Below are 21260 nucleotides of genomic sequence, written 5' to 3'. Positions count from 1 at the left end.
CCCTGAGGTGGGGACTATACCTGAAGCTTTGAACGCTGTCAGTTCCACAGCCTGAGGACAGAGGGGCTGTCACGGGGGTGGCCCCCCCTTTTGCTGCCCCTTGCCCTGAGGGCCCTTGGCTATAGGGGCCTCTGCCAGCTTGTGGCCAGCAGTTCCCCTCCCTGGACCCTTCAACCCAGGAACAGAGAAACAGATCCTGGGGAAGCCCCCACCCCAGCCCCACCCCCAGCCCTGTGGCTTCCTGACCCTACCTGCTGGCCTTGCCACCCCCTAGCAGAGCCCTGTGGTGCCCACCTTATTGCAGCCTCACCTGTCTCTCGGGGTTTGCAATGGAGGAGAAGGCTGAGGGGGTTCTAGGGCCGTAGGTCCCTAATGGGGAAAACGCAAACTTTGGAGAGACACGAAGCAGGAAGCCCTCTCTCTGCGCTTCCATCCCGGGAGTGGGACCTTCAGGATCAGATTCGCTGTGAATTCACTCCAAGGTTCACCCCACAGATTAGTAATGAGGCCCGGAGAGGGAGGGGAACATGGCCAGGGATACAGAGGGTACTGGGAGCTAGGATGGGAATCCCTGGCCTGGCCTTGAGGTCATTCAACCTATGCCCTGCTCAGGGTCTGACCCCATTTTACTCACCACCTCCAGGAGTCCCCCAAATCCGTTTGCATGGAGCCCCAGGGAAGGTCACCTGGACAAGCCTCATGCCAGGGCCAGGCCCCACAAGCCCAGGTTTCCTAGCAGTGGGGAGCAAGTGACAGGACATTCCTCAAGTCCCAGGGCCCGAGTTTCCTTTTTTCAGATGGGCCACTAGGACCTTGTCCTCTCAGCTCTACCTGAGTACTGGGGAAATTGAGGCACTGGTGGCACTCCCACTGGGTGCTAAGAGTACCTCTGAGAGCCATGTGTCTCCGGGGTGGAACCAAGGCCCTGGGGCTGCCTCGGGCTGCCTCCCAGGGACCTGGGGGCCTCAGGCTGGTTCCCCTGCTGGCAAGGCTGGCACAGGACTGAAAGGAGAGGGTGTGGGGGCTGGGACCTGGCCCTGGGGGCATCCCACCCTCACCCACACCCCCACTGCCCTGAACAGTGCAGCCACCTTCTTCTCAGCCATCCTCTGCAGGGCGCTCTGCACCTGGGGAAACACTTGGAGGTCAGGCCGGGGACCCTCCTCACACTTTGGACCCCGCTCCCTGCAGCCGGCGCCCCCAGACTCACCTCCTCATTGCAGACGCCATAGACCAGGAAGATGTACGGCCCCTGAGGACAGACCCAGGGAGTGGGTGACCCGTCAGCTGGGAGCCCAACCCCACCCCACCCCCACAGCCTGGCCTTGCCTGGGGTTCTGGCGCCCCCCCCCCGAGACACTTGCAGAGATGCCCAGAGACTGGCTGATGGGCATGAAGTCAGCCCTGCCTTGGTGCCCACCTGCGGAGCGGTAGCTGTGGCATTCAGCAGGATGGGACCAGAAGGGGCTTTGCCCCATGCAACGCCGGCTTTCAGCCTCTGTCCACCAAGGCCCAGTCAGGTCAGGGGACAACAGCCCTGTGAGTGCCTTCTCACTGTGCCTCTAGCTGAGTGGCCCTCACCTCCCTGAGCCTCTGTTTCTTCTGGAAAGTGAAGATGAGGCTAGGACTTGCCTCCTGAGGGGATGCATGTGAGGGACTCACACAGTGGCTGGGGCGGAGTCAGCTCGCCCTCCTCACAACTAGGGTACCAAGAAGGCCTCACCACCCACCCGCACCATCACATTTGGGCTCTCACTTGACCCTCAGCAGCTCGGTGGCAGGGGTGGATTCATTCTCCCCATTTGATGGAGAGACCAGCAGCCGGGGGTGTTGGACAGAGGAATGGGTCCCAAGCTCCAGCATGGCCCAGCAGGTGGCCCAGCCCTGAGGCTGTCCTGGGATACCCCCTGGGCAATGTCACAGGCAGTCGCTCCTGTGCTGCAGCCCAGGTTGGGGTAGTGGGGGGGGGGAAACACAGGTGAGGGCCTGGGATTCCTTAGGGGCTTCCAGCCTCCCAGGGCTGAAAGCTGGTGCCCAAGAGCCTGGCTGGTCCTATTGCTGCCCAGGTACCAACTAAGATGATACCACCACCCCATTCTCCAAGACAGACCCCGAAGCCTCCCAGGTCCCCACACCCAGCCTGTTCTTTCTCTGCACTGCCTTCTTCATCCCATTTCCTTCTGCCTTCTCCTCACCATCCAAAGGCATCTTTCCAAATGCCTACCCCAGAACACCAGCACCTGCCTGATGCCCTGCATGGCTCCCAACTACCCCTGGGACAGAATCTGAGCTTTCTGTGTGTGTGTGTGTGTGTGTGTGTTTAGACAGAATTTTCACTCTTGTTGCCCAGGCTGGATACCTGCAATTACAGGCATTCGCTACCATGCCTGGCTAATTTTGTATTTTTAGTAGAGATGGGGTTTCTCCATGTTTGTCAGGCTGGTCTCGAACTCCCGCCCTCAGGTGAACTGCCTGCCTTGGCCTCCCAAAGTGCTGGGATTACTGGCATGAGCCACTGTGCCTGCTGTCTGAGCTCTTTGCAACAGCTTTGTGGACCCCACATTGTCTGCCCCCCCACTCCCTTCTGGCCCATTTCTCACCAGCCTTACCCCTCATATCTCTCCACCATTTGACCCCACCATGCCCCTTCCACCCCAGCTTAAAACATTCTTTTCCCCTCTTCATGCAGCTGTCAGGTCTTAGCTGAGAGTGACCCCCTCCAGGGGGCCCATGCTGCCTCTGGTGAGCTGCTCCTCTGTCCCCACACTGCCTTGAGCGTCCCTTGACTCTCGGCCTCAGCCATGACACACTGTGGTTTTGACGTCTGTCTCTCCCTCAGGCCGAGAACGTCACAGAATTCTTTGATCCTGGGCACCTCCATGTCCCCAGCGTGCAGGCCAGCCCTGGCCAGGGAGGTGCTGGGGAAGTGCGTGTGGAACAACTGAACAGAGTTCACCCTTGTGGGCTCCCAGCACGTGCTGGGGATTGTGTGGAGCCTTGGCAAGTGTTATGTCAGCTGAACCCCACGACGAACCCACGAGGAAGGTGGGAATCGAATCCCCTTCATGGAGATGTAGAAACTGAGGCCTGGTGCCTGGAATGCACCAGGCCTCCCCCTTGGTAACTTGGTCACCTCCTAAGAGTGGGATGTATCCAGCTTTTGCCCAAGACAGACGGAGAGTGACAGAGGGCCAGGGATGGAGGTGCAGTGCGGGGGGAGGACAGAGAGACCTTGCTGTGATGAAAGAAGAGGTGAAGGGACAGGCCAGGCCTGGGAAGAGGGACAGAGAGAACAGGGCCCTGAGCCCAAGAGGGTCAGGTGACTATCAGCAGCGGGGCCCAGACCCCACTCCTGCCTTTTGTGCTCCTGCCAAAGGCAGCCTCTCCTGCCCTTCACTCACCAGGAGAGTGTCCCAAAGGCAATCTGAGGTTGCCTTAGCAGGGGCAAGAGAGGGTCATGTGCAGGGTGATGGAGAGGCAGAGATAAAAAGACCGGTGTTAGACAGCCGGGCGCGGTGGCTCAAGCCTGTAAACCCAGGACTTTGGGAGGCCGAGGAGGGTGGATCACTTGAGGTCAGGAGTTTGAGACCGGCCTGGGCAACATGGTGAGAACCCCGTCTCTACTAAAAATACAAAAGTTATCCAGGTGTGGTAGCGGGCACCTGTAATCCTGGTTACTCGGGAGGCTGAGGCAGGAGAATCGCTTGAACCTGGGAGGCAAAGATTACAGTGAGCTGAGATCGCACCACTGCATTCCAGCCTGGGCAACAGAATGAGACTCCATCTCAAAAAAAAAAAAAAAAAAAAAAAAGAGGTGTCAGACAGAGGAGAGGAGTGGAGAGACGCAAAGACAGGCCCAGGAGGAGCCAGGTGGGGTCAGTGCCAGGACAAACATCCACGGCCAGAGGGTGAGAAGGGCACAGGGAGAGGGGGACAGTGACACAGGGAGAGCCTGAGAGACAGAACCAGAGAAGACTCAGAGACCAGAATGGGACAGAGAGAGAGAGGAAAGAAAGAGAAGGGAAAGGAGGGAGCCGAGCCAGTGTGAAGGTGGCATCGCCCCATCACTGTGTCTGCCCGCCTGAGGGGCACAGGTGAGGACAGAGAGCATCAGAGAACCCCTCATGTCATGGAGAGGGGGCACCTGGCAAAGAGCTGGAGGAATCACCATGGCAGCAAGGTGCCGCACCTGCCCCACCGTGTGACAGGTAGAGAAGCCCAGCAGGCTTGAGCCCAGCCACGAGGCCCTGCAGGGAGCGGGGCATGGAAGAAGGAAGGGCTCCCCTGCTTTGTCCCCTCACCTAACACTTCATTCTTCATCGTGGCCATGGTCTGCCTGCTCTTCTAAGGCAGCTCCACGAATACAGGGGCTTTTCGCTCCTCGTTTGCTGCTGTGGCCCCGGCACCAGGCACAGGGCCTGGTACACACGGGCAAGCCGTGAAGAGCACACAGATGAATGAGCCACGGGGTCCGAGCACCCTCCCAGGGACCAGCCTGGACCCATCTGCTGCCATGGCTGGATGCCCTGTGGCTGAAAACGCAAGCTCTGGAGTGATGTGCCCAGCGTGACTGTTGCCTCCTGTGGGGCCTTGGGCAAGGGACCTCATGAGGTCTCAGTTTCCCCACTTAAAAGGCTTGTTGGGAGATAAAAACAGGAGCCTGGCCAGGGGCTAGGGAGCACCCAGGCACTGTGAGCCGCTGTTACCACCTCGGCCCCCTTCTCCAAGGAAAAGAAGAGTTCCCAGCTTGAGGGCACACCGACCCTGTGGGGGGTTTGCACCTGACTTCCTGAGCCTGTGTAGTCCAGCCTGGGCCCTCACCCACCTAACTTTTGGCCCTGAGAGGGACCTGCACTGGGAAAGCAGGGGGCAGGGGGTGCAGGCGATGGGAATGTTACCGGGGGGATGGTCCAGGGAGGTCGAGGGAAAGGGAGGCGCCGGGAAGGGCCTCGGTGGGTCTCTCTGACTCCCAGCACCCAGGCCCCCAGCTGTCACTTCAGTTAATGTTCTGGTCCCCCACAGACCTGCCAATCCCCCCCCCCCCCAGAAGGATTTAGTTGGCCCCATCCCGATGGTTCCAGAACACAGGCCCCCAGCGGCTGGGGAGCCCTGGCCCCTTCCTGAGGCCGGCAATTGCTGATTCCTAACAGGTCGAGCACCGCCTTCTCACCAACCCCTCTTCTAAACTGCCATCCCAGCAGGCTGCAGACCCCAAGGAGAGGTGACCGATGCCCTGTGCCCCTCCCCAGCCTCCTGGCAAGAACTGAGTGGCTCTGGTATCAGCCTGGAGGCTGGAATTTCTGCCAGACTCTGAGTGTCCAAGCACACTCTTTCTGGGCCTCAGCCTCCCCAGCTGGCAAAGGGGCCCTAAAAGCTGGTTGGAGGCTGCCTGTTCCCACTCCCACCCTCAAAATCCTTCTTTGATAGAATGTCCCAGTTTCTGTTGAATGCCTCCCAGGATGGAGAGCTCACCCCTCCAGACCCCGGCACACCAGTCATCCCCTCTTAGCTGCCATGCACATCAGGGCCTTGTCCCAGAAGGTTGGGGTATGGAGGTACCTGGACGGAGTTGAGGCCCACAGCAGCGTAGGCCCAGGTGGGGCTCAGGTGCACCAGGATGCCCACCAGCCAGGTCAGGCCCAGGACAGGCAGCAGGACCAGCACAGGCTTCACTGTGGCCCTGTAGGAGGGCAGACAGGGCTGATGGGGGTTGGTGGGCCTAGCGAGCTCCCTGCAGGGTTCCAGGGAGAGCAGCACCTGTAAGTGACTAGAGAGGGGCAGGAGCTGAGGACTGGAACCACGGCTCAGCAGTACCGAGGGGACCACGTCTCAGCAGGACCAAGGGGGACCACGGCTCAGCAGGATTTAGGGGGAGCACGGCTCAGCAGGACCTAAGGGGAGCCAGGATCTTTGACTGGACTTTGTTGCCCCCTCCTCAAAGACAGAGGTGGCATGAAGTAGGGTAGTGGCACTATGGAGATGGGGTCCCAGCCCCCAACTTGGCTGGAATGGGGTGGCAGCTGTCCAGAGTGGGGACTGAGTCCTGAGCAGTAGGACCAGCAGGGATGGGGTCAGAAAGACTCCCTTCTTCCTCTCTAAGGGCCCTGGGGTTCCCTGACTTTTTGGGGAACCCCCGGCTTGGGCTGCCCTGTACTTGGTGAAGGATGGGTGGGGAAAGGGAAGGCCAGCAAGGAGGCAGGGCTGGGGAAGAAGGCCAGTGGGATTCCCCTCTCTCTCGAGCGTGACCCCAGAGGGCAATGGGGGTCTTTGGCAGGAACAGGGACCCAGACCCTGAACCTGAACTTCTGGGACTAACCTGATTTGAGCATCTCCCCTACTTTGTCCCCTGCAGGCCATTAGTACCTTCTGCAGAGAGTGCACCCTCGAACAGTGGCTGGCGTCCACAACCCTCACACGGATCAGTGACCGTCCCCACATGTGACACGCAACGGTGCATGTTGACACATGTTGACATGCCCGAGTGTGTGCGAAACAGTTGCAGGGACTTCTGTCACCACCGACATAATACAGACTCGGGCATGGCCGCATGGCCATGCTCTGGACACAGAGTTGCACAGGTTCTTGCCCAGTGAGCCTCCTGCCTGGCGCCAGCACTCCTTACTTCCTCTTGTCCCCCCATTCCAGGCCCTCACCATATCTGGGTCCGGATCTGCTGCTTCAGGCAGGGCTGTGGGCTCAACATGCGGGCACGGCGGCGGGCGCTGGACACGGTGACCATCACCACACGGGCAAGGATGCAGGTGTTGGCCTGGAGACCTGGGGTCAGTGGGCGAGGGGACTTTCTGTCCCCACATGTCCCTCCCCTGCAGGTCCCCGGCTCACAGTCAGCACGAAGAGCACAGGCCCCACAAAGGCCCAGATGGCGTCTGTGTGCACACTGAGCCAGCAGTGTCCGGGGGCCACATAGTCACGGGGGCGTGTGGCCAGAGTGGCCGCCACGATGCCCACAGGCACGCCTAGGGGAGGGAGAAGGGGCCTCAGGGCCAGGTCACCTGCTCTTTCCTCTCCAGGACCCAGGCCCCACCCTGCAAGCTGTAGTTGTCCCGTATTGGAGGTTGTGCTGGGGACACTGGGGAGGCCCAAGGAGTAGGGCTGGGGACTCTGATACTGTTGGGGTGGCACTGGAGCCACGGTAGTTTGGCAGTCGGGAGAGCTGAGGCTGCTTTGGAGGCTATGGCTGGGCATCTCCGGAGGTGGAGGCTGGGCAACTGGCTGGCCACAGATTAGTTGAGACAGCACTTGGGATGGGGAGGAAGGCAGTGAGGTGGAGGAGGATGATGAGGAATGGGGTTGGGTAAATTGAAAGTTAATAGAACTGAGGAATTGAGGTCATGTCAGAGATGGGGCTGGATGGTGCTGGGTGCTGGGTGATGCTAAATGCTGGATGCTGGGTGGTGCTGGGTGCTGGGTGATGCTAAGTGCTGGATGCTGAGTGCTGGGTGCTGAGTGCTGGGCAAGGGCCATGTTAGATGGCAGGGTCTGGGGTTCAAGGTACAGCACAGGCACAGAGCAGGCCTCACCCCAGCCGGTAGCATGGTAGAGCCACATGCGTGGGCCAGGGAGCATGCTCACGGCCACCACCTTGCTCCACAGCAGCAGCCCCTCCACCAGCATCCAGGAGAACGCCACCAGGAAGAGGAAGTGCATCAAGATGGTGACAGCCACACACGCCACCTGTGGGAGGGTGGGGGTCCCCACGGAGGTCTGAGGTCAGCTGCAGGTGCAGGCTGGCCCTGGGGCCCCATGCCCAGCCTGGCCTTGCCAACCCTAAGAGGTGTCAGTGGGTAAGGCCTCTGGACAGCAGCCTGGGCCCTGCCCACCATTCAGGGCCTTTCTTCCCTGGGTCCTGCTCCTCTTCAGGGAAATGAAGCCATGTGAAAATGTCGGGGGCAGGGGTCACCCTAGAAAAGCCTACAGGCACTTTCCCAGGCCTCCCTGGCTCTCAGCCCACCCACTGGCTGCCCACCTCATTACCCCTGGCCGACTCGCTGGCCATGAGGAAGCCCTCGGCAGAGGCCAGGGAGAAGGTGAGGTTCTTGTGCACTGTGGTTCGCTCCGACTTGGGGACCCTGGAGGGGCAGAGGAGTCAGTTAACAAGGACACCACTGCCAATTCTCACACCCTGTAGGGCCCTGCCCCGCCTGGTCCCCTGCCTGGGCAGATGGAGAGAGAGGGCAGCTCTGCGGGGCTCAACACATCCTAAGGAGAGGCTCAGACCGAGGCACCCTGGGGCCAAGGATGGACACCCGACTGATGAAGACATGGAGGCCTGTGCGGGGTGGGGAAGGCCCAGGCCACCAGGTCACAGTGGTGCGTTCTCCTCACCTGGCCACCAGGAAGAGCAAGAAGGTGGTGGTGAGAGCGCAGAAGGACACGCCACAGCCCACAAACGAGAGGGTCCTCAGCAGCGACTCCTCCTCAGGGCCTCTCTGTGTGGAGGGATAGAGAAACCTCCAGGCACCACCCAGACCTGAGCCAGGCCAGACTTCGCCCTGCCTGGTGACTCTAAGGCTCCCCACGCCACATTCGCCTCGAAGCAGGGCCCGGGCCTGCATGCAGTAGGTGTTTAATAAGCAGGCATGGGGCCGGGCGTGGTGGCTCATGCCTGTAATCCCAGCACTTTGGGAGGCCGAGGCGGGTGGATCACAGGGTCAAGAGATCGAGATCATCCTGGTCAACATGGTGAAACCCCGTCTCTACTAAAAATACAAAAGAAAATTAGCTGGGCATGGTGGCACGTGCCTGTAGTTCCAGTTACTCAGGAGGCTGAGGCAGGAGAATTGCCTGAACCCAGGAGACGGAGGTTGCAGTGAGCCGAGATCGCGCCATTGCACTCCAGCCTGGGTAACAAGAGCGAAACTCCATCTCAAAAAAAAAAAAAAAAAAAAAAAAAAGCAGGCATGAGTACATCCTTCTCTCCTGCTGGCTCTCCCTAGACTGACCCCAGTTGACCAGTATTCCACTGATTGGACAGCTACTAAGAGCACTGACAGACGTGGCCACAGGGAAGGATGGGGTTTCCATGTTGCCCAGGCTGGTCTTGAACTCCTGGGCTCAAGGCCTCCCAAAGTGCTGGGACAACAGGCATGAGCCACTGAACCCAGCCCTGTCCCCCACGATCTGTGAAAGCTGGCATCCCTCAGAGGCTTCTTTTTTTTTGAGATGGAGTCTCACTGTGTTGCCCAGACTGGAGTACAGTGGCGTGATCTTGGCTCACTGCAACCTCCACCTCCCAGGTTCAAGCAATTCCCTGCCTCAGTGTCCCGAGTAGCTGGGATTACAGGCGCCCACCACCGTGCCCAGCTAATTTTATATTTTTAGTAGAGACGGGGTTTCATCATCCTGGCCAGGCTGGTCTTGAGCTCCTGACCTCGTGATCTGCCCACCTCAGCCTCCCAAAGTGCTGGGATTATAGGCATGAGCCACTGCGTCCAGCCAAAGGCCTCTTCTTACTACCTATTGGCTCTTTTCTTCACCTCTGGCTGAGAACCCCCCTCCTGACAGCCCCTCCCAGCTGCACTCACCTGTACATCATAGACTTGCAGCAGGACGGCAAAGCTGGTGCTGTGGTTGCAGAAGCAGGCGGTGGAGTCCCGGTACAGGGCAGCCACGGAGCAGCCCGTGGTGGCCCAGGCACCCCCTGCATATGGGCTTGGGGGATGAGGAGGGAACAGAGGGCTCTTGAGATAAGGGGGTGAGGGGCCAGTCACTGCCCTGCCTCTAAGCAGCTTCGTGACCTTGGCGAGTCACCGCCCCTTCCTGGGCCTCAGTTGTTCACCTGTAAAATGTGCTTGACATTCTTAGGATGGCAGGAGGGCAGGGCTGGTACCAGTGACTGCCATTTATCAACTTCATTAATTACTGAGCCCCTGGGACCAAGGGCTCCCTATCTCAGCTGAAGATCTAAGGCCGGGAGCCAGGCTAATCCCTGGAGCCTGCTTTGCTCCTTCAAGAGCCCTGGGGCCCTGGCCTAAGATAGATCAAGTTCAAAACCCATTTGACAAGATGAGTCTTCCAAGGCACCTCACAGAGTGAGTGCCTCCTCCTTCACATATCTCCTGTGACAGGGAGCTCACCACCCCCTGGGTAATACATCTTCCTGCCCCAGCTTGTCCTGGAGCAGGGAGGAGGCTGGAGTCACCCTGAAAGGCAGGTGGTGAATGAAGGCCAAAACCAAAACCATGCATCCTGCCTCATCCCCAAGCAGAGTCGATGTCTTTTTAAAAAATTGTCTTAAAGGCCGGGCTCCGTGGCTCACACCTGTAATCCCAGCACTTTGGGAGGCTGAGGCGGGTGGATCACCTGAGGTCAGGAGTTTGAGACCAGCCTGGCCATCATGGCAAAACCTGATCTCTACTAAAAATACAAAAATAGTCAGGGGTGGTGGTGCCTGCCTGTAATCCCAGCTATTCGGAAGGTTGAGGCAGGAGAATCATTTGAACGCGGGAGGTGGAGGTTGTAGTGTGCCGATATTGTGCTACTGCACTCTAGGCTGGTTAAAGAACCTGCGAATGGAAACTCACTTGATACTGAAGTTCCAGAAAGCACAGACAGGCTCCACCAGCTTCTGACGGAAGGCCTGCAGGCAGGAGACAGGGACAGGACTGGCGCATGAGCATAGACTGGGGGGCACGGGGCAGATGTGAGTGTGGATGAGCAAGGAGAGAGATCAGGAGGAGGCAGGGATACTGGAGACTCTGGGTTTGAGGGACCAGGGGGTTGCCCACCATGCATCGTGGGTGAAAGGGCAGAGCGGAGGCAGAGGGAGGAGAGGAGAGCAGGCTCTCATTCCAGCATGGTAAGCAAGGTGGAAAAGCTGGGGAGGAGCTGAGCAGCCATCACATGACCGAGGAGTGGTTAAGCGACTGCCCCTCTCCCCTCCTTGAGACACTGCATCTGGTAAGATGAACACACAGGCCGCTGGCTACTGATAAGGAGAGATGTTTGAGATGGAGTCTTGTTCTGTTGCCGAGACTGGAGTACAGTGGTGCAATCTCGGCTCACTGCAACCCCCACCTCCCGGGTTCAAGCGATTCTTCTGCCTCAGCCTCCTGAGTAGCTGGGACCACAGGCGCAAGCCACCATGCATGGCTAATTTTTGTATTTTTAATAGAGACGGGGTTTCACTATGCTGGCCAGGATGGTCTCGATCTCTTTGTAGCTGGAGGAGTAAATGAATGCTGTGTATCTGTGGCCCCTGCCATAAGGTGACCCTGCAGTCAGTTGCTTCCCTCTCCATTCCCTTGAGGGCAATGGAGGTGCCTCACAGGTATATTCTGTGTGCATTATTAGTCCTTGGTTGTCCAATGAATAAATATTGGGGGTTGGGGGAACTGAATCAGGATAAGTGCGCCAGGATGCCGGCTTCCCAGAAGCGCCACCCAGTACCTGGGCCTGGTGCTGCAGATGAAAGTTCACAGCCATGCTGACCTCTCCAGTTTCATCCCACACTTCAGAGGAGATGATGGCTGACCCCACCTGGGTGCTTAGGAACCTGTGGGAAGAATGAGAGCTTTCAAGGGTGGCAGCGGAGGAGGGATGGTGCCTGGCTGGGGCGTGTCACCCAGGTCCCTATAGTGGAGGAGGCAGCCTCTGTGTCCAAAGAGACAGCAGGAATTATGGCACCTGGTTCAGTCTTGCCTTAGGGACTTGCTGGTAACTTGGGTAAGTCCCAACACAGAAGCCAGAACCCCAGACAAGAGTTGAGTCATGTTCACCTCCGGCAGGTGCAAAAGTGTGTGTGTGTCGGGCAGGGGTGGGAAAGGGTGGGTTCTGGGCTGCTAAAACACATTTGGCCACCACAATGGGGACCCTGGCCCTCCCTGGGGAGGGGACACAGGCCCTCACAGTGCTCCAGGTGGTACCTACTCACCTCTGCACCCTGTTTGCCTCCTCTGAGCTGGCAGGGGCCTGGGGCTCTAGGCCCAGCCCCCACAGGGTCTGCTGGAAGACTCTGGAGGTGAACCAACTGTGAATCACGGTGACTCCAGAGAGGCCTGGCTGAGTGGAAGGGGCACCAAGGCAACACCCAGTGGCTGGGCAAGCACCACCAGTTGGCCCTGAGGATGATGCTCTCCCCACTCTACAGATAGGGAAACTGAGGCTCAGAGAGGTTAAATGACTTCCCTAAGGTCACACAGCTAAGACGTGGCGGAGCCTAAATTCCAACCAGCCACAGTCCATGTGCTTAACCTTACAACTTCAAGTCCCTTTGCCCCTTGCCCAGTCCCCCACCCCTGCATGACATCACACGGAGGGGTCTCTCCCCACCACCCACTCCTGAGGAAAGATGTGCGTGGTTCAGTGGAGGAGACTAAGTGAACACCACTATGCAGTGGTTGCTTTTAACCTCATAAGCCACAAGGCAAATAGTAATGTGCCCATCTTACAGATGAGGAAACTGAGGCTCTGAAAGATGAGCAGCACAGCTGGCAATGGTTAGAGCTGAGGTTTGACCCAGAACCCAACAGGGCTCTGGCCACCCCATCATCCTCACCCACCTTCCCCAAGGAGTCGCCTCATTTCACCCGCAGGAATGTGGATGTGACTGGAGCCTTCGGGACGCCCACCGGGCATTGTGAATAAGCAGCCGCTCCTGCTGGCCTCCCTCAACCGTAAGCTCCGCACCTCCAGGCCTGGGGGCAAATGAAGCTGGGTGGCTAGACGTCGGTTGGAGGTCTTTCTGCCGAGCAGGCCCAGCTGGCAGGGTGTGCATCCCTCTCTTCCTGCCACAGGCCTAGGAGGCCACCATTCCTGCTCAGAGAGTTGCAGCAACTTGCCCAAAGCAAATCTGACTTTTTCAAATCCAGGGGAAGGGGGCCACTGAGAAAGGGGGGTCACTGAGAGGCAGGATGTGAATATCGATGAGTCAACAGAAACTGGTGGATGCCCGAGGGACACGGGTTTGTACCTGAAGCTCCACCACAGGTGCACCCCCCTCAGACTATAAGCAGTCGTGGAGTGTGCACTTGGGCTTGGCCCCAAGATGCAGAGACAGTTCAGAAACAGCCCTACCACTCAGGGAGTGTCCCATGGAGGGAGATCACCCCATTACGTCATTACCAGAAGTGCAAGGAAAGACACGTTCAAGGTTCTGGGGTAACAGAGGCGGGAGGAACTATCTCTCAGAGGAGGAGAGAGCTAAAACAGGAAGGCTTCCTAGAGGGAGTGATGTTCACGCAGGGTTCTGAAGGAGGTATAGGTGTTTGCTAGGAGATCAAGAGAGAGAGGGCATTCTGGATGCAGGGCACAGCATCAGCAAAGGCAGCAAACAGATTGGAGTGTCTGTGGAGGCACAGACAGTTCCCAGTCACCAGGGCTGAGGAAAGAGGGCTGAGTCCAGCCGTGTGGGCTATGGGTGGGTGGGTGCAGGCTCACCAGCATGACGGTACTGGATGCGCATTTGGGGCCACTCTGAGGTCATCGTGGTGCTCAGCAGGGGTGCCAGCCGCTGCACACTCGCCACCAGGGCCATAGGCCCACCAACCACCTGGGAGGACGCTGCATCTCAGCTCCTTGTCAGACTCTGCACCCCACTGCCGCCTGCTCTGAGTGCTGGGGAAAATGCTCCATGATCTGGGAGGTGCTCCCGCCCTCTCCAGACCCTCCGTGGCTCTTTAGGGCCTCCAGGATCAAGTCCTGGGTCCTCAGGTTGACATTTGAAGCCCCGCCTGTCCCAGCCTCCTTTGGTCTGTCCAATTCTGTCTCCCAACCACCCCATCCTCCAGTCGAGCGGCGCTCTGTGCCTGCTGGCCTGTTTGCCAACTACAGCACACTCGGAAGGCTGGGCCATGCCTCCGCCTTCACTGTGGCTCAGTACTAGACCTATAATGGGTGCGCAACACTGAGATTCTGAAAGGAAAGCCATGGGGCGGCGGGGGTGGGTAGTGAGAGCAGGGAGGGAGGAGAGGAACGTGCATTTATGGGGCACCTACTCTGTGCTGGGCAATTCACACTGTTCATCCCTTAATGCCTCTCCATTGCCTTAGCAAGGGCGGTGTGATCATCCACATTCCCCCGGGGGTGAAAACTGAACTTCAGTCTAGCTTTCCCCAGTCTACTGCAGTGCCTTGGATCCCTAATCAACTGTGGGCTTGCACACTTCCCAGGATGGGGAGCTCATTACCCGTGGTGCACCATTCCATAGAACCAGCCTCCTGTGTTATGCCGTCTTTCCCCTACCCCCATGTCTTAGTCCCAATTCTGTCCTCTGAGGCCCACGGGGGACCATGTTTGCTCCTTCAGCCCCAGAGAATTTGCAGGCACTGTCCATGATTCTTGTTCCCTCCCTGCTCTGGGCTGATCACTCCCAGGCCGACAGCCACTTCTGCCAGAACGAAGTTTCCAACAGCCTCTGCATCTGGATAGCACCTCTAATGTTGTCCAGAGTGTCTGGACTGTTCAGGCAGACAAGGTGGACCGTCCACTTGGCACAGCTCCCCCACTTAAGGTGGTCAGCAGATTCTTGGAGATGGGGGAGGCTCTTACTGACTGGCAGCTTTTCAACACTTCATTTAACTGCAGAAGTTTTGTTCAAGTGCAATTGTTTTTTGTTTTTGTTTTGTTTTGTTTTTTGAGACAGTCTCATTCTGTCACCCAGGTTGGAGCACAGTGGTGCAATCTTGGCTCACTGCAACCTCTGCCTTCCGGGTTTAAGCGATTCTTCTGCCTCAGCCTCCCAAGTAGCTGGGATTACAGGCACCTGCTACCACACCTGGCTAATTTTTGTATTTTTAGTAGAGACAGGGTTTCACCATGTTGGCCAGGCTGGTCTTGAACTCTTGACTTCAAGTGGTCCACCTGCCTTGGCTTCCCAAAGTGCTGGGATTACAGGCAGGAGCCACCATACCCGACCTCCAGTGCAATTGTTTCTGGAAGTTCAACTTATCAAATAGACAAAAGAGAAGCTTCTCCCAATGGGTGCAGAGATGGAGCCTGGAGCTAGGGGCTGACTCCCCTACAGCTACACAACCAGCTGATGGCTAGGCTAGAACCACAGCCCAGGCCCCTGCCCCACCCAGCCCTGCCAGCCTCACCTCATGGATGGACAGCCATGCGTCAGCCACCTGCTCCTCCAGGACCAGGCTGGCCACGGATACGACGCCCTGGCCCAGCTGCTCCCACGGCTCTGTCAACAACAGCTCCGGCTCCCCAGCCCCAATGGCCGCCACCCTCTTCAGGAAGCACACAACAGCCAGCAGTGCAGCCGGCCCCAGAGAAGACACCTCCATTGCTAGGACATGCTCCAGAAGGCCCAGGAAGCTGGAGGCCTCTGCTGGGGACAGAGCCCCACGGGCTTCAGAGAGGGGGTCTGGAAAGAGCTGTGGACAGAGGAGCCACTGATTCTGGGTCTGGTTGTCATGAGGGGATCCCCGCAGGGGCCACACTTGGGTTCTGCCAGGGTCTTATTGGTGGGCACCCATCAAACTTATCACAAGCCCCCAACTCTCAGGGGCTACAGAATAGGGAGCCTGAATGGCCTCAATTCCTGCAGACACTTCAGGCGTGTGTCCCCTTTACAGAGGAGGAAACTGAGGTACATCGAGGTGACCCACGGAGCCCCCAGGCTCTCCAGCCCCTGTAAGGGAGCTTACCACAATGTCATTGGCCAAGGCATTGACTCTGCTGATAACATCCTGGCCAGGCCATGACTGGGCATCCTGCAGCCGCCGATAGGCCTCTGCAGAGGAGGGGATGCCAGGCTGGACCCCAGGCAACGCCCCTGCCCAGAGGTGGCCAGCCTGCTCAGGGACCTCCACCCACCATGTGCTACCCAGGGGAAGAAGAGCACCTTGATGGCTGTGTGTCCAGAGCCTTACACACAGTGTTCTAGATGGGAAAATTGAGGCACAGAATGGCCAAAGAGCTTGCCTAAGGTCACACAATTGGGATTCACCCTCTGGTCCGTCTGTACCCACTGCTCTGTAGGCTAAACTCCACAGAGACCTTGAAAGCTTTGAGAAGACTCTGAATTCCCAGCTTTGTCAACAGTTCACCTCCTTCTCAATCTACTCCGTTCCACAACGGCTTCCCCTTCAGCAGAGCCTAGGGCCACAGCCAGGGCGCACCTGTCCGGTAGCAGCAGAGGAAGGGCTGTGGCTCCAGGCAGAGCTCCAAGCCCTCGGTGCGAGGTCCCGGGTTCCATGTGGGGCACTCCTCGGAGGGCACTGGCAGGGCCGGGGGAGGTGTCAGAGTTCCCTAGGAGTCCTGCGCACCCTGGCGAGCCAGGACGCACTGCCCCCGGGGATAGGGGGCAATGTGAGACCTGAGAGAGGGACACTGTGGCCCGCACGGGGTTGGGGTAAGGCGGCCAGGGGACGCGCATAGAGTCCCAGGCTGCTGGGAACAAGTTGTTGCTGGAACTCTCAGGCCAGCCGGCCCGGAGAGGGCGTGGCCAGAGCTGGGCGTGGCTTGGTTGGCAAGGGGTGGGTCGAGTCCCGGGGACTGAAGGGAAGGATTCACCGCCATGGGGTGGGGCCGAGGCGGGGCGGCCCGTACCGGGACAGAGAAGGCGCACCCACACCGTGGGCAGCAGCGAGGGCGCGACGTCCAGAGCGCCCGGGTCCCAGCGGAAGAGTAGGCCCTCGTGGGGCGGCGCGCAGGCCCGTGCCCGCTGCAGTTGTGCGGGGCTCAGCGCCCGCGCCCACAGATGGAAGTCAGTGAGGTTGCCGCTGAAGGCGTCACGCGCTGAGAAGCCGCCGCCCAGAGAGTCCTGATCCTGGCCCAGCACCAGGATGCCGCCAGACGGCACCGGGTGGCCCGCGCCCAGCCCCCGCGCCCCAGCGCGCCGCCTCCCGTCGGAGAACAGCGCCCAGCGCCCTCCCCTCTGCTCCCACGTGGCGCACACATGGTGCCAGCGGCCGTCGGCGCGGAAGGCGGAGAGGAAGGGCCCGTGGTGCCCACGCACCACCAGCGCAGCGCGCACCACGCCCCCCGGCTCGGCGAAGACGCGCAGCTGCAGCGCGTTGGGCAGCGCTGGTGCGGCAACGGAAAAGAGAGCGGCGGCGTCAGGCGAGGCACAGTCCCACTGCAGGTGAGCACACGCGGTCAGCGCTGCCAACTCGGGCAGGGGGCTCCGCAGCCGCGCCGCCCGGTCAGCCGTCCTCTCGCCGAACACCAGCGCGGCGGTGGTGTGCGTACCTGCGGGGACACGTGGGCCGCGACCTCAGTTTCCTCACCTGTGTACAGGGTCCTGCTCCTGCCCAAGGGTGGGGCCCTTCGAGGCTTTGGGGTGCCTCCCAGCCTCAGGAAGGAGGAAATGGGGGCTAGCATTCCGCTGCCCAGGAGTTGGGCCGGGATGTCCAGTCCAGGGCAAGGGAAGCTGGAGATGTAATGGGGTCTTATTCCCGGCTCATTCTGCAAGTGTGGTCACTGTGGGCTGTCATCTCTGAAGGTCATTGGAGCCTCTGCCCCTTGCTTCCATTTCCCAGGGGCCCACACTCACGCCTCTGCGGGGGTCTCCTCAGAGGGGCCTCTCTTTGGCCCATCCAGACTGGATCGCGCAGCCGTGAAACAAGAACTCCATCAGGGGGCTGCAGTGCCAGGTGGCCAAACTGCTGCTCGCAGGACTCTTGGGCCTGCCACCAGCTCAGCCGCTGTGCAGAGAACTTGCACACCCCACCTGCAGTCTCCACCACCTCGCCGGGGGCCATGGGGGCTGCAAATGATAGGAGAGACAGTATGGGGTGCATTTTGTGGGCATCTGACCCTTCCTGGGCTGGGCGGAGCTAAGGACACTGGGCTTGGAGTCATTCAGGCCTGGATAGGGCTGAACTCTAGCCATGTCTGGCCGGCTGAGTCCTGTCCTCTTACAGAACTTGTTTCGTCATCTGCACAACGGTGGAAATGAGATGGAAACCAGTGAAGCTTTCCTTGCAGGGCCTGGTTTGGTGGGTGTGGAACGAAATGTCTTTCTTCCCTTCCTTTGCATCCTAGGCTGGTGCACCCCCTGGACCACAGACTTGCTTAGCTGGGGGATGGGAACCCTCCCTGGGGGATCCCTCATACCAACCTGGGACCCAAGGGTTCCTTGATTCACCTGGGGAATTGGAGGGCGTCCCAGAGAGACTCCTGATCTGGGAGAGAAGACAAGCAGAGGCTGGGCTGCCCTCCCCCACACTTGCAGTTATGGAATGCCTACTCTGGGGGTAGCTGGGAGGGGCGGGATTCAGTGGAAGCTGCAGGCTCTGCAGTCAGACCTGGATTCATCTCCCACCACCCAGAGTGTGATCTTGGGAGGTCCCTTCGCAGCCCTGAGCCTTTTCCCAGGCTGATGAGTAAGTGGGGTTAGTGAGGGCTTTTATTCCATCTGTGCTGGGGCTCATCTTGTGTGACCTTTGCGGTGACCTCATGAGGTGGGATGGCCACTTGAAACCTTCCAAGCTGTGAGTCCCCTTGACCTCCTCCCTGGCACTGCCCTCCCAGAGGTGTAGGTACCAGAAGGCAGAGGAGACAGTAACACCATGGGGCCATCCTGGATCCAGCAGAGCAGGTGACAGACAGCAGGGGTCACGGCGGGCCAGCGTGGACTAAGAAAAAAAACAAAGCGAGAGGAAAGCAGCGCGGAGTTTTGCCTTACTTCCCCCTCGGACTTCTGCAGGGTCCGTTCGCCCTTTGTGTGGCTCCCAGACCCCACTGAGCTGGGAGCCAACCAGTGGGCTGGGAGCCCAGGATGGGGTGGCCCACCCACCGGGGACGACATTTACTTGCACAAAAGATGGTCTCCAGGAGCCCCTTCAGGACTGAAGCAGAGAAACACTGTTTCCCTGGAGAGCTGGGAGAGGGGGAGGCAGCAGCAGGCGATGGCCAGAGAGGGGCAAAACAGAGCTCAGGGTCCCTGCGGGGGATGGGGGAAGCTCAGGGCTAGGTGGGCTTCTCTGTGTTCTTTGGGGTTCTCTGCTCGGCATTCAAAGCTCTGCTTGGTCAGGCCTCTGATGAGTTCCCTGGCCTCAGCTATCCACTGCTCCTCGGTGCAGCCACCTTTCCCCCTCCCGCTCCCCAAGATGCGTCCATTTCTGAGTCTCCCTTCTCCGGACCTGTGATCATGCCATCCCTCCTGCCTGGACTGGCCTCCCCGTCTCTCAGTGGCACCTCCTCCAGGTTCAGCTTGCAGTCCCTTCAGCCATCCAGCACTGCTGGTGGATGTGCCACAGCCAGGCGCTGTGCTTAGCAGGGATACACTAACCCTGGGTGATTTGGGGGTCACTCCCGGCAACCTGGAGGGCTCTGCAGGCAGGGAAGAGCCTCATGGGTCTCTGTTCCAGCCCTGGCATTATGCAAAAGTGCCTCAGAAACAGTGTCCTGCCACCCGGCCTCCTGCCACCTGGTGATGGCGCCTGAGCCATCACCAGTGATCATTGACCCCTTTTCCCTCTTCCAGACAGCAGGAAAATCCTCCCCTCACCAGAGGACGCAGTGGTTCGGGCATTTTGGACTCTGAGAAGCACTCCCTCGTTCAACTCTGCCTGCATTCGCGCCCTCAAGCCCCTTGGCACCCCCTTTTCTCACCAACTCGTTGAGGTCCGAGAGAGAGAGGCGAAGTTTGTCCGCCACTGCGCGTCCCTCTTCCGCGAGGCGCCAGGGCCTGAGTCAGGGGCCTCCCCTTCACCCGCCGGTCCCTCCCCTGTTCCCAGCTCCAGTTCCTCAGCCGCTTCGCCTGGCCTGGCGCCTGTGGCAGTTCACCGTCTGCGAGGCGTCTGCTGGGACTGAAGTCGGGGAGGCGGAGGCCGGCCCTGGGTGGTGCCCGGGGCGGTGCTAGGAGACCCCGCCCCTCGGCCACAGGTGACCCCTCCCCTGGCCACGCCCCTTTTGACTCCCCACCCCGCTCTCTTGGGCCGCCGACCCGTCTCGGCCAGAGGCCTGACTCCAGGTGGGTGGGAGGAGAGCTTCAGGCACCTCTCCCCCAAACACACGGGTTCAAGTCACCCGATTAGAAGGGGTCGCTTGTGAGACTTGGATCCAAAGCAAACTAGTGGAAGATGGTCGGGTAGGAGGGAGCACCCAGTGCCTGGCCTACTACCTGCCCTGAGCCGGCTCCCTACAGGATGCTTCTCTGTACCTTCCACCTGCTGCGAGAAAGGGCTGGGGAAGGGGGCGTACCCATTTTCCAGAGAAGAACTGAGGGCTCTCATCCCCGGTTAGGCCAGTGGCTGAGTTGGGCTTTGAACCTGGCTCTTCGGATCTTCATCCAGGCCATTCTAAAGGCACTTCAGGGAGGGCAGAGAGAGCCTATCTGGGGAAGGAAATAGGGGTAGAGCCAGGGCAAGGGCTGCAGAGGGAGGCTGAGGGGTTGAGGGGATGCAGAGGCAAAGATCCCCCATGGATGTATGGAGTAGGAGTTTAGGGGCATATCTCCCTGGCCTCAGTAGCAGGGATTCCTGGACTCTGAGAAGCACTCCCTCGTTCAACTCTGCCTGCATTCGCGCCCTCAAGCCCCTTGGCACCCACTTTTCTCACCAACTCGTTGAGGTCTGAGAGAGAGATGCGAAGTTTGTCCGCCACTGCGCGTCCCTCTTCCGCGAGGCGCCAGGGCCTGAGTTAGTGGCCTCCCCTTCACCCGCCGGTCCCTCCCCTGTTCCCAGCTCCAGTTCCTCAGCCGCTAGGAGGGAGGTTAGACTGAATGACCTCAGGGCCATGCTTTGCGGGCAGATAGATCCATCCAGGTTCATCCAAGTTCATGATGACTCTGACCTAAGGTGTGGCACCTCATTTCTTCTCCAAGCCACAGTTTTCCCATCTGTAATGTGTGGATGATAAGCCGTGCATAACTCATGGAGTTGCTGTGAGATTTAAGTTACTTTGACTTAACATGTACCAAGCCCGTAGCTAATACATGGTGCCTGGCACACAGTCCATTTGCATTCTTGTCAAAAACGTATTTAAAAGGTAGCTTGCCAGGCCGGGTGCAATGTCTCATGCCTGTAGTCATAGCACTTTGGGAGGCCCAGACAGGAGGATAGTTTGAGGCCAGGAGTTTGAGACCAACCTGGGCAACACAGGGAGACCCTGTCTCTACAGAAAATTTAAAAATTAGCTGGGAGTGATGGTGCACACCTGGAGTCCCAGCTACTTGGGAGGCTGTAGTGTGAGGATCACTTGAACCTGGAAGGTCGAGGATGCAGTGACTGTTGATCAAGCCCCTGCATTCCAGCCTGGGTGACAGAGTGAGGCTCTGACCTCCCTCCAAAAAAGGCTTGCTGGCAACAATTTTTATTTTATTTTACATACTTTATATATAATAC

The 21260-nt window shown here is 59.0% G+C and overlaps 1 protein-coding gene across 1 annotated transcript; it reads right to left on the bottom strand.

Annotated features, from left to right (window-relative positions):
- Positions 1-233: 233 nt before the first annotated feature.
- ADGRD2 (adhesion G protein-coupled receptor D2) lies at positions 234-19726 on the bottom strand. Its single transcript, XM_054257096.2, has 22 exons — positions 18726-19726; positions 18457-18548; positions 18032-18095; positions 17465-17677; positions 16519-17160; positions 16089-16187; positions 15615-15700; positions 15057-15341; positions 13399-13510; positions 12522-12656; positions 11894-12017; positions 11410-11515; positions 9546-9701; positions 8347-8450; positions 7988-8090; positions 7542-7695; positions 6844-6977; positions 6654-6769; positions 5560-5680; positions 1211-1252; positions 1085-1127; positions 234-371 (listed from the first exon to the last, which is right to left on the bottom strand). The coding sequence occupies exons 2-22, from the start codon at positions 18490-18492 to the stop codon at positions 307-309; spliced, it is 2940 nt and encodes a 979-aa protein (XP_054113071.2). The 5' UTR covers positions 18493-18548; positions 18726-19726; the 3' UTR covers positions 234-306.
- Between the last annotated feature and the right edge of the window lie 1534 nt (positions 19727-21260).

This window comes from Callithrix jacchus, chromosome 1 (genome assembly GCF_049354715.1).
Source record: "Callithrix jacchus isolate 240 chromosome 1, calJac240_pri, whole genome shotgun sequence".
Lineage (NCBI taxonomy): Eukaryota > Metazoa > Chordata > Mammalia > Primates > Cebidae > Callithrix > Callithrix jacchus.
The sequence above is the reverse complement of the archived record's forward strand: the minus strand, read 5'-3'. Positions and strand labels throughout refer to the sequence as shown.

Bases quoted from the DNA above. Each gene is read 5' to 3' on its own strand.
- ADGRD2 (XM_054257096.2), bottom strand. From the start codon at position 18,492: ATGGCCCCATGGTGTTACTGTCTCCTCTGCCTTCTG. The intron at 8,451-9,545 runs GTGAGTGCAGCT...CCCTCCACACAG, and splicing joins TGCAAGTCTATGATGTACAG to AGAGGCCCTGAGGAGGAGTC. The intron at 8,091-8,346 runs GTGAGGAGAACG...CTGCCCCTCCAG, and splicing joins TTGCTCTTCCTGGTGGCCAG to GGTCCCCAAGTCGGAGCGAA.